General features: G+C 40.8%; 1 protein-coding gene across 1 annotated transcript in view; it reads left to right on the top strand.

The window, feature by feature from the left end:
- The first annotated feature begins 1208 nt into the window (after positions 1 to 1208).
- The window catches only part of LOC110530307 (BMP/retinoic acid-inducible neural-specific protein 3), a 71160-nt gene continuing 59173 nt past the window's right edge, over positions 1209 to 13195 (top strand). Inside the window, exon 1 of the mRNA XM_021613236.3 lies at positions 1209 to 1530. Coding sequence (XP_021468911.3) covers positions 1253 to 1530 — 278 coding nt within the window. The 5' untranslated portion in view covers positions 1209 to 1252. The remainder of the gene's footprint in view (positions 1531 to 13195) is intronic.

Genomic DNA, 13195 nt, shown 5'->3' with positions numbered 1-13195 from the left:
CAAGACACTGCAGCAGTGGCTGTGTGTCTGAATGTCCTTGAGTGGCCCAGCCAGAGCACACTCTTGAACCCAATCGAACATCTCTGGAAAGACCTGAAAATAGCTGTGTAGCGATTCTCCTCATCCAACCTGACAGAGCTTAAGAGGATCTGCAGAGAAGAATGGGAGAAACTCCCCAAATACAGGTGTGCAAAGCTTGTAGCGTCATAGCCAAGAATACTTGAGGCTGTAATCACTGCCAAAGGTGCTTCAACAAAGTACTTAGTTAAGGGTCAAAATACTTATGTAAATTGATATTTCAGTTTTTCTTTTTTACACATTTGAAAAAATCTAATAAAAACTATTTTTTCTTTGTCATTATGGGTTATTGTGTGTAGATTGATGAGGGGGATGGGGGGCCCATGTGGGTAACTGGCATGCCCTGCCTTGATTGGGTAACTGATTCATTTAAAAAAATGGAATAATACATTCATGTGACTGGTCAATTGTGTAAATCAGGGGCTTGGTCCATGAGGCAAAATACATAAATAAAAATAACATTATTTTTTTATTACTATAATTTTGGATCCAACCACAGGAGCCCGCTCTCAATGTTCAAAACACACCAGAGAGCATAATTAAGCCTCAGAGGATCAGTAGTTTATAAAACTGTGGATTAAGTTTGATCACAAGCACATACAGGTACAGTATCTCCCAAAATGAATGAAACATAAATGGTCTTAAAAGGGTGTTGCAGATCCGCTTCAACAAATCCCTGGGGCCTATGATTTCTTAATCTGGCCCTGGGAGTGCTACCACATAAAATACCACATTGTGTATTTGATTGAACTGAGGCCTAAAGCAGGTTTTTTTATTCCCTTCCTTCACAGATCTAGACCAATACTTGGAGTATAGCTCTCCAAATCTAGCTGAAGAAAGGCTCTTACAGTGTAGTTAGTACAGGCCAAGATTGAATGCATCGACCTGGGAGGGAAGTCTAGCCAGTTGTATTATTAGGTTTTTGGCTCTGAAAAAGAAAGTTACTGCATGTGTGTTTGATTAAGTTGATCCCTAAGAGAAGCTTTGACGAAGGCTGTGAGGCTGATACATCAGCTAAATAAACACAAGTGATACTGTCAAGAAAGGTGTCCAAGTTTTAATTTTCTTTCAAGTTGACCTCTGAATTGAGCCCAAAAACATGTTGTCTCTCTTTCCCTTTATAGGTCAGGAGGGATTAGTAGAAGAATGCTGGTCCCGGGTGCCAAACAGGAAGATGGTGATGCGTTGGCCGAGTGCTGCAGCTGTTAAATGGTTGCTGTTGATGCTCCTATGGCAGTGGACAGTGCTGGGCCACCTCGGCTGGGTTCTGGCCCTGGCTGAGGGACAGCAGAGTAAGAACCCCTCACTCACTGCTGCCAGCACTGGACGCCAGAGTGGCGGCCACCTGGATTGGCTACTGTCCGAGAAGGGACCTTTCCACCGTTGTCCTGAATACACAGAGTTCAAAGAACGCTTCCAGCAGGGTTTCTCCACACGCTATAAGATCTACAGGTGAGAATCTAGAGGCGAGGTGTGTATGCGTGTGTGTGTGTACGGTGCCTTGAAAAAGTATTCACCACCCTTGGCCTTTTACCCATTTTGTTTTATTACAGCCTGTAATTTAAATGTATTTTTATTTGGATTTCATGTAATGGACATACACAAAATAATCCAAATTAGTGTAGTGAAATGAAAAGATTTCAAAACATTTTAAAAAAATTAAAAGTGGTGTGTGCATATGTATTCACCCCCTTTGCTATGAAGCCCCTAAATAAGATCTGGTGCAACCAATTACCTTCAGAAGTCACATAATTAGTTAAATAAAGTCCACATGTGTGCAATCTTAGTGTCACATGATCTGTCACATGATCTCAGTATATATACACCTGTTCTGAAAGGCCCCAGAGTCTACCATACCGCTAAGCAAGTGGCACCACCAAGCAAGCGGCAAAACCAAGCAAGAGGCACTAAGAAGACCAAGGAGCTTTCCAAACAGGTCAGGGACAAAGTTGTGGAGAAGTGCATATCAGGGTTGGGTTATAAAAAAATACCTGAACCTTTGAACATCCAACGGAGCACCATTAAATCCATTATTAAAAAATTGAAATAATATGGCACCACAACAAACCTGCCAAGAGAGTGCTGCCCACCAAAACTCACAGACAAGGCATGGAGGGCATTAATCAGAGAGGCATCAAAGAGACCAAAGAAAACCCTGAAGGAGCTGCAAAGCTCCACAGTGGAGATTGGAGTATCTGTCCATTGGACTACTTTAAGCTGTACACTCCACAGAGCTGGGCTTTATGGAAGAGTGGCCAGAGTTGCTTAAAGAACAAAGTGAGCAAACACATTTGGTGTTCGCCAAAAGGCATGCGGGTGACTCCCCAAACATATGGAAGAAGGTACTCTGGTCAGATGAGACTAAAATGGAGCTTTTTGGCCATCAAGGAAAACGCTATGTCTGGTGCAAACCCAACACCTCTCCTCTCAACACCATCATGGTGGTGGCAGCATCATGCTGTGGGGATGTTTTTCATCGGCAGGGACTGGGAAACTGGTCAGAATTGAAGGAATGATGGATGGCGCTAAATACAGGGAAATTCTTGAGGGAAACCTGTTTCAGTCTTCCAGAGATTTGAGACTGGGACAGAGGTTCACCTTCCAGCAGGACAATGACCCTAAGCATACTGCTAAAGCAACACTCGAGGGGTTTAAGCGAAAACATTTAAATGTCTTGGAATGGCCTAGTCAAAGCCCAGTCCTCAATCCAATTGAGAATCTGTGGTATGACTTAAAGAATTCTGTACACCAGCAGAACCCATCCAACTTGAAGGAAATTTAGTAGTTCATATCAAATCAAAAATCAAATCAAATTTTATTTGTCACATACACATGGTTAGCAGATGTTAATGCTAGTGTAGCGAAATGCTTGTGCTTCTAGTTCCAACAATGCAGTAATAACCAAAGAGTAATCTAACCTAACAATTCCACAAAAACTACCTGATACACACAAGTGTAAAGGGATGAAGAATATGTACATAAATATATGTTAATGAGTGATGGTACAGAATGGCATAGGCAATATGCAGTAGATGGTATAGAGTACAGTATATACATATGAGATGAGTAATGTAGGGTATGTAAACATAAACGTGGCATTGTTTAAAGTGGCTAGTGATAGATTTTTACATCCATTTTTACATTATTAAAGTGGCTGGAGTTGAGTCAGTATGTTGGCAGCAGCCACTCAATGTTAGCGGTGGCTGTTTAACAGTCTGATGGCCTTGAGATAGAAGCTGTTGTTCAGTCTCTCGGTCCCTGCTTTGATGCACCTGTACTGACCTCGCCTTCTGGATGAAAGCGGGGTGAACAGGCAGTGGCTCGGGTGGTTGTTGTCCTTGATGATCTTTATAGCCTTCCTGTGACATCGGGTGGTGTAGGTATCCTGGAGGGCAGGTAGTTTTCCCCTGGTGATGCGTTGTGCAGACCTCACTACCCTCTGGAGAGCCTTATGGTTGTGGGCGGAGCAGTTGCCGTACCAGGCGGTGATACAGCCCGACAGGATGTTCTCGATTGTGCATCTGTAGAAGTTTGTGAGTGCTTTTGGTGACAAGCCGAATTTCTTCAGCCGCCTTCTTCACGACGCTGTCTGTGTGGGTGGACCAATTGAGTTTGTCTGTGATGTGTACGCCGAGGAACTTAAAACTTACTACCCTCTCCACTACTGTTCCATCGATGTGGATAGGGGGGTGCTCCCTCTGCTGTTTCCAGAAGTCCACAATCATCTCCTTTGTTTTGTTGACATTGAGTGTGAGGTTGTTTTCCTGACACCACACTCCGAGGGCCCTCACCTCCTCCCTGTAGGCCGTCTCGTCGTTGTTGTTAATCAAGGCTACCACTGTAGTAGGAATGGGAAAGAATTTCAGTCTCTCGATGTGCAAAACTGATAGAGACATACCCCAAGCGACTTACAGCTGTAATCGCTGCAAAAGGTGGCGCTACAAAGTATTAACTTAAGGGGGCTGAATAATTTTGCACGCCCAATTTTTCAGTTTTTGATTTGTTTTGAAAAGTTTGAAATATCCAATAAATGTCGTTCCACTTCATGATTGTGTCCCACTTGTTGTTGATTCTTCACAAAAAAATACAGTTTTATATCTTTATGTTTGAAGCCTGAAATGTGGCAAAAGGTCGCAAAGTTCAAGGGGGCCGAATACTTTCGCAAGGCACTGTATGTGTGTGTTATTTTTTAAAAGAGATTCATCTTACGAACTATATTTTTTCAAAGTTCTTCTGCATGCAGCTACAATAGTAGCTGTTGAGAGAAAGGAATATGTGCCCTGTGCCACAGCTTTCTTTGAATGATACTGTACTGTACTGCAGTGTTATGTCCATGCTGCACTGCACTCTGATGAACCATACCAAGCAAGAGACAAAAAGCACTTCCACATCCCATCCATGTATTTTTCAACGTCTCTATCTTTTCTAAAGCATTATAATTATTCTAAATGTAATATCAAATGTGATGTGCTCGATCTGATATGCCTGCATTTAAAATGGTAATTTCCTCAGCTTGGAATATATTTGTACTCTGACCCTTTCCTGTCCTCCATCACACATCCAGGCCTATTTCATTGTATTGCTCCATGCGCTCTCCATGGTGCTATTGTACATTCACCTCAGTCAAATTATAGCTCCAGATTAGTGGGGGCATTTTTTCCCTGCTGTGCTGCTAATGCTACTTGACTGTGGGCATGTTGAAAGATGTGTCGCCATGCAAGGTGGATTTCTTTACCGACAGAACTGACTTTCATCTCTTGGAAAACAATGAATTCAGAAATCTGCTTGAGTTTTCTTCTTGTCCAACTTGAAATGACAGGTTTCATTGCAGATGCACAGAGCATGGCTAGACAGGAAAGGTGTAGCTTTCGGACAGAAGTGGGACACATCACAACGTGCCCTGGGACAGTGTCAAAAATGACTAAGACAAGGAACTTGAATGCAGATTCTTACAGGGGAGACATGAGTCATCCATTTATGCAATTGCAATATTTCTTAAGTTTTCTAAATGTATCTGTTATACCTTTTATTTTCCCCCTGAAATTCGTGTTTGAATGAATCCCTGCTAGTTGTTCTATTCTATCTCAGGCTGTGTAATAAATATTACTCAGTCTGTGTATAGGGGCCATTAACCATGCTTAGGCTTTTAGCAAGCCTCAGTGCTGCATTATGAGTGTATCTACTCTGTCGGTCAAGTTTGGCCTCTTTCTCTGCCTCCTCTGCCCCACATGTAGCTGACATTGGCCAACTCCAATGTCAGCATGGGAAGAGCAGCTGGGCAGAAAAGGGCCTGCAGATCTGTGATGGAATCAGGCAAAGAGCACAGCCAGCACTGTTTGAAAGGTTGCCTAGCAGGCAAATTGCGGGTGTGTGCATGTGCGTGTGCAATATTGTCCGGCCAACACCTCAGCCGTCAATGGACATAAATGAGGTTTCCCCCAAATGTGCTGCCAAGGCCTTTTGATATGTTCACTGATCTCTTTAAAGGACACCCAGGGAGAAAGTAGGTGTGCAAGTCTGCACATTACGAATAGGGAACACCAACTGGGTTATATAGAGGAAGGCTGATGTTCCCCCTCTCTGCCTGGTCACAGCTGCCCTACGGGTGGTGCACTGAAAAATTCCAGCTAAAGCAAACTCAGTCATCCTTGCTGTTACTTTCTGGAGTGAAGGGGCTTTGTCCTATTTGAATAGCAAGCCTGATATGTTCTGTAATTTTTTTTATGTTTCCTGAGTTCAAGTGTTGTGCAGGGAGAATCTGATTCTGTAAGTGCCATTGACATGATAACTACACAGCATGTATTTACTATGCCTGTGAAATATGTAAAGATATGTGATTTTACTTTCGAAGAGCCCCCATGCCTATAAATAAATTGAATGTGAGGGTCACAGGGCCAAGGATGCTTAAATTCCCTGCAGAATCTAGCAATGGTGTTTGTCAAAGAAAGAGCTGCTGCCGCTGCTGGCTATGGTCTTGCCAGTTCTCTCATGGACGAGGTTTGCAACCTAATAGATATCCTATTGAAATAATCGTTACATGAATAGATAAACCGCAATTTAATGTGATTTGAAAAAACTGTACAACTTTAAAACAAGATAGCGAAGCAGCACGTCTTGCAGATTGGGGAATTTCTTCTTTCATAGGCCTTCATTTGGTGAGAGGAAATAGGAAAGAACGGGAAGGATGTTACATTATCCAGACAGGAAGATACTTATATAAAGCTGGCTCTCCCAGGAGGTGTTATGGGATGATAGATGCGTTCCCTTAAGATACATTACTGCTGGCTCATTGTGCTTTTGAGCCATGTGAGGTGGCAGCACTGACAGCCTATAGGGACTCCACTGAGCACATCCAGGGCTCAACGGCTCCCGTAACATGGTAACAGCTCATCCTGGAGGCAACAAGAACTGCCAAGACAATAAATCAAGTAATGAAACATGGTCAATCGCAAATTAGTACGTGAGGATGTACAATGCTGATGCAGAAATCTGGAGACTTTACAATGAGGTTGAACATTTTCAAAATAATGGAAGATTATTAATAAGTGAACCTTGTCTGGCAACCTTGGATTTGTCTGGCAACCCAGGCCCTGAAATGTGAATTGTAAGATATTGGTGTAGGGTTCTGAGGCGCACCGGCTTTGTGTAGATGACTTGATGTAATTGACCACCTCGCTCCCAACTACCCACAATAACATTTCACATTCTGCATTGAACTGATGTTTTGTCTTCAAGTGTATGGGTTTTGTTGACCTGTGTTCTTTTTGGTATTGAACGTGTGATTGTCATTTTGTGTTGGCATAGTGACTGTTGTTGTAATCGTTCTTTTAAAAATCATGGGTAAAGCTTTCAAAATACAAACAAAGGCCTTCAGTATGAAGACTACCTCAGCTTATTTAAAGAAAGACACTTTCTGAAAAGCTCACATCAGTTGTTTAATTCAGGTTCAATAAAGGGACTGTTAGTTTCAGGGTCAATATAAAAACATTAACTAGAAATTAAAGAGACAAGCTGCATGTCTCTCATCAGGTCAGACATAATGCTATGAGACGGGAGGGACATTTATCAGCCATTCTCATTTAATTTTCCAGAAAGTTAATTATTGACAGAATTACTTCTCCCTCTGTATATCAAGTGTGGCTAAAACAGATTCTAAATCTGAAGTGTGTCCATGATATATGATTACTTTTTCAGAGGGAAATAATTATTTGCTGTTTTGATTTTCTAGCTTTTTATTCTATTTCAGTCTATTTCTCAACGGTTAACACAGTTGAGCAATCGAATTACTTAGTTGAAGGCTGTGACTCCCCATGTACAATTAACAAGATTAATTTAATTCTAATGGAGAATCAGAATGTGCTATTCAACTTGTTGGGAATAGAGCTGCTCTGAGCCTTTGGTGCACTTGCACAATACGTTATCCCATTTAGTATAAATGTTCCAGTAACTGACATTTATTTGAGTTCTACTTTGTCCTTTAACAGAATTATTCCTCATTCAGCTGGACAATTTAAATTCTCTGAGAGGAAATGTTGAACTGATTTCAATTTGAGGGAAAGCGTTGCAAGCATACATATTCTGCTAAGCATAAACATTCTAAGAGAATGCGTTATACCAGCACAACAGGAGAAAGGGAAGAGACACCAATTTCCTTTTGCCCTTTTAGCTCTAAAATCTCAGAAGAGATTTGTGCAATAAAGTATACTCCTACTGCTATTTTAGAAAAGTACTTTAAAAAAGTCTCTCTCTGCATTACAAATATTTCTATCGCAACACAATAGTACTTTTGTTCAGCAGACCAGCCCTGTCTGGCCCTGAAAAATTGCGAGAATCAATATAAAAAATTAACTTGAAAAGTTTTCCAAGAAATTGCTACAATACTTCACAAAAACACATTGACTTGAAAGACTGCCTCCTCAGTGGATGAGGGCCAAATATGAATAAGATGGAAACCTAGTTTTCAGTTTTCTGAGGAAATGGGGCAGATCAGCCATTCCCCTTTTGCCTCTCAAAATAGCACACAGAAATCTAACACAGTAAGAGAGCCATTCGACACCTTGATCATATCAAGGGTTCATATAGAGGTTGACCTACTGATCATGGCATGTTTGTGTTAGAGACGCCATCTGATCTGAAATCCTGCAGCTCTGGTCTTGGACTGATTCATGTAAATGTCAGAAGTTTGATTTCGAAAAAGTATCATATTTTAATTTTGGCTTCTCAAACTAACTCAGACATTTTGTGTAATTGGTTCATCAAATCTCCCCATTCTTGCTCAATTTTGCATGCCTTCTCAAACAGCTACAACTGTATATGCATTCGCACATCAAGTCTTCACTTGAGTTGGGCTCCCCGATGGAACAACTGTTGAACATCTGAGCTTGTGGTTGTTTGTGGGGGAAGGGTGGGGAGAGTATGTGTATGTATCCCACATCTGTTGCTATGGGGTAATGATGTTAGGGACAGTATAGGATGAATCACAATAATTGTTTCCTAAAATATTAATTGCTTGCCAAGAAATTAAATGTTTGTATTACCAGTCCTGGTTATAGGTAACAATAGGTAACGATCAAATATGAAGAGCTTACATCATTATGCATATTATTAGTTAATTGTATAAATAAATGTATATTATATATATATATATATATATATATATATATATATATATATATATATATATATATATAACATCTTTAAATAACTGTATACAATACAATTGAGGTGAGGGCATTGTAAATGCTTTTGGCTGTTAATCTGCGGCTGTTCTGTAGGTGGCACTGTGTGCTCTTTTTAAAGGATGGGTCCTGTCACGTTCGTCATATTGATGAGACCAAGGCGCAGCGTGATAAGCATACATTCTTCCTTTTAATGAAGGAAAAACACTAAACAAACTAACAAAGAAACAAAACGAACGTGAAGCTATATAATACAAGTGCTGACAGGCAACTACACACAGACAATAACCCACAAAACCAAAATGGAAAAATGGCAACCTAAATAGGATCCCCAATCAGAGACAACGATAAACAGCTGTTTCTGATTGGGAACCAATTCAGACCACCATAGACCTACATATACCTAGACATACCAAAACCCCATAGAGAATTACAAAAAACCCTAGACAAGACAAAAACACACATACCACCTTCGTCACACCCTGACCTAACCAAAATAATAAAGAAAACTAAGATAACTAAGATAAACCCCCCCCCCCCCCCCCCCCCAAAGGTGCGGACTCCCGGCTGCAAACCTAAACCTATATGGGAGGGTCTGGGTGGGCATCTAACCTGGGTGGCGGCTCTGGTTCTGGAAGCCGCCCCCCTTCTTTACCCTGAGTCCGCTCTTGTGTCACTGACCCATGGATCATCGTCGGAGGCTCTGGACTGCGGATCCTCGTCATAGGCCCTGGGCTGCGGACCCTCGCTGCGTGGATCATCGCTGGATGTTCTGGACTGGGGACCGTCGCTGGAGACCCCGGACTGGGGACCGTCGCTGGAGACCCCGGACTGTGGCCGTCGTTGGAGGTTCCGGTCTGTGAACTGTCGCCGGAAGCTCTGGACTGGGTACTGTCACCGGACGCTCTGGACTGCCGAGGCACACTGTAGGCCTGGTGCGTGGTGCCTGCACTTGTGGTACCGGGCTGGGGACACGCACCTCAGGGCGAGTGCGAAGAGCAGGAACAGGGCGTACTTGAATGTGGAGGCGCCCTTTAGAGAGAGTTCGAGGAGCAGGAACAGGACACACCTGACTGGGAAAGCGCACTTGAGGGAGAGTGCGAGGAGTTGGCACAGGGCGCACTGGGTCTTGAAGGTACACTGGAGACCTGGTGTGTATAGCCGGCATCAATTGTTCCGGAACTTTAACACACGTTTCAGGACGAGTATGGCGAGCTGACTCAGGTGGCACCAAACCGACAACACATTCTTTTATTCCAAATCCGTGCGTCAACAACTCCCCTATTTCTCAGGGTCTTGTCCCCTGCCATTACCTCCTCCCAGGTCCAGGATGTCCTCCACTCATCTTTCTCCAGGGCCCAGGATGCCCGCTCCTCATTCACACGCTGCTTGGTCCTTATTTGGTGGGTTATTCTGTCACTTTCGTCATAACGAGTAGACCAAGGTGCAGCGTGATATGAATACATAACTCTTTAATTAAAGAGAGAACACTGAACAAACTATACAAAACAAAAAAATGAACCGTGAAGCTAATATTGCTAGTGCAGACAGGCAACTAAACATAGAATATACTGTAACCCACAAAACCAAAATGGAAAATGGCAACTTAATTTGGGTTCCCAATCAGAGACAGCTGTTTATCGTTGTCTCCGATTGGGGATCCTATTTAGGTTGCCATTTTCCATTTTGGTTTTGTGGGTTATATTGTATGTTTAGTTGCCTATATTCTATGTTTAGTTGCACTTCAGTGTTGTGGGGCAAAATGCATAGTGGATAGAATTAGAAGTGCATTGTCGGATATTATCCTAATCAGACAGGCTTTTTTTAACATGGACGATACATTGGAGATAATATAAAAGACAAGTACTGGAAACAATAGACCACTATGAAAAATCTGGGAAACCAGGCCTATTCCAGTTTACCTATTTGCTTATGGCCATGCCTACACCTAACAACTTGTTTTTAAAAAATTGTATGATTATAAATTATTCAATTTTATTTGGAACGGCAAGCCAAAAAAATGTTTATGGCCTTATCATATAATGAATATGAATTAGAAGGGCAGAAATGATTAATTATTAAAGCATTAGACATTTCACTAACGGCTTCGGTCATACAAAAGCTATACTTAAATCTGAACTGGTTCTCTAACAGAGTAGTAAGAATGTCTCACCCCGTGTTCAAGAATGGCCCTTTTCCCTTTATTCAGAATACAACCTCTCCTTGTCGGTTATTTGAAAATGAAATATTCTCCAAAATATCGCTATTTTTAAAACAAACCATAGAAAGTTGCTTGCAATTTTAATTTAATCAACCAGAAAAGACAGAACAAATATTACAACAAGTATTATGGTTAAACTCAAATATACTAATGATAAAAAACATTACTTTTGGAAAGAATGTTTAAAAAACGTATAATCTTTGAAAATTATATCATGAATAGGACTGGTGGAGTTATATCAAATATATTGAAAGGTCTGCTCTATCCAAAATTACAACCAAATAATTGCAGCATTACTGCACAAATGGAAGAGGCAAGTGGAAGGGGGAGAAAGTAAGAAACTTGTCTGTCGGCACTGCATTAAAAACAACAATTGGATACAAAACAATTGTGATAAATAAACAAGTATATCAGTTTCATTTAAGGACCAAAAATTGCCATACAGATTGCAAAATAGTTGGGAAGAGATTTTGGATGTATCGATTCCATGGCACATGGTTTATGAACTAAGACACAAAACGACACCGGATTCAAAATTCTTGCAACCAATATATGAGGGATAAATCCATCTCAACTCTGCAGATTTTGCTGCCAAGAGACAGAATCATAAAAAAAAACTAGGTGTTATACATTAGGAATGTGTCCAAAATAACTTTTTACCACCTGAGGAACATTGCCAAGGTGCGGCCATTTCGCTCTCAGGCTGATACAGAGACTCATCCATGATTTTATTACAAGCAGTCTTGACTACTGTAATGCTCTCCTGTCTGGTCTACCCAAGAAAGCCATTGCTCAACTGCAAAACATACGGAATGCTGCAGCACAGGTACTGACCAAGACCAGATGGAGAGCACACATTACACTGGTTTATAGGTCTCTGCACTGGCTGCCTGTGAGATTTAGAATTCATTTAAATATACTTCTATTGGTTTAGAAATCAATCCACCATTGGGCACCCCAATACACGTCAGACATGCTTTTAAAATATGTACCCAGTAGGTCCCTCAGGTCCTCTGTCACTGGCCTTTTAACTATGGAGAGGCAGCCTTTAGAAATTAGGCTGCCAGCCTCTGTAATAGCATAACAGAGAACCTGAGGGGGGCTGAAACTGTAGACCTTTTAAAAGAGATCTAGAACACATTTCTAGCTTTTCTTTTCTTTAGGGTGCTTCTTAGTTCTTCCGTTTTTGTCATTCTTTTGTTTTGTATCTTATTTTTGTTGTTTAGTAAATATTTCAGCTTTTATTTTAATTGTTTTTCCTCGTTTTTTTCCTGTAAAGCACATTGCATTGCATTCCATGTTAAATTAGATCATTGTTTTGATACTGTCCATATGTAGCTTGTTTTTGGTTGCAGGTTCAGGAATGGCTGAGTAATTGCAACATTTACCTGGAGCTACCTCTGCAAAAAGCAGTGGTGGATGATTTGAAAAGTTATAGTCAATCGATAATAATCAATAATATAATATACTTACCAAAATTGTTTCTCTTTAATCTGTAGAAGGTATGAGAATAGAACGGTTTAAAACGTTTGTGAAACATCACAGCACAGTTGAAATATATAAGGCAAATATAAATTTAAACTGGATGGTGTTCAGAGATAGACAGGAGGGGTTGAGGGGAGCTGAAGGGTGGGACTAAAATTAACAAGAAAACAAGATAAGAAATTGCAAAATATACTGTGTCTGTAAAATGTAAATTGGTTCAGAACTTTTGTGAAACATCACAGCACAGTTGAAAAATATATGGCAAATAGAAATCAAAACTGGATGGTCTTCAGAGATAGATGGGAGGGATGTAGCTAAAGGGTGGGACTAAAAACAAACAAAAGATAACTAATGTAAAATATACTGTGTCCGTAAAATATATATATAGTGTGTATAAGCTGTAAGTAGAAGCCTAAGTGTTGTTGTCTATTAGTTTACTCAAGTTAGGGGAGTTAGGGGAAAATAGAGTTAGGGGAAAATATATTTTACAAATTATGTATACACAACACAAGTCAAAAGTTTGGACACACCTACTCATTCAAGGGTTTTTCTTAATTTTTTACTATTTTATATATTGTAGAATAATAGTGAAGACATCAAAATTATGAAATAACACACATGCAATCAAAATATATTTTATATTTGAGCCACACTTTGCCTTGATGACAGATTCTCACACTCTTGGCATTCTCTCAACCAGCTTGAGATAGTCATCTGGAATGCATTTCAATTA

The sequence above is a fragment of the Oncorhynchus mykiss genome, chromosome 8 (genome assembly GCF_057628025.1).
Source record: "Oncorhynchus mykiss isolate SJ-2025 chromosome 8, ASM5762802v1, whole genome shotgun sequence".
In the NCBI taxonomy this organism is placed as follows: domain Eukaryota; kingdom Metazoa; phylum Chordata; class Actinopteri; order Salmoniformes; family Salmonidae; genus Oncorhynchus; species Oncorhynchus mykiss.
Note: the sequence above shows the minus strand (reverse complement) of the source record. Positions and strands in the feature narration are given on the sequence as shown.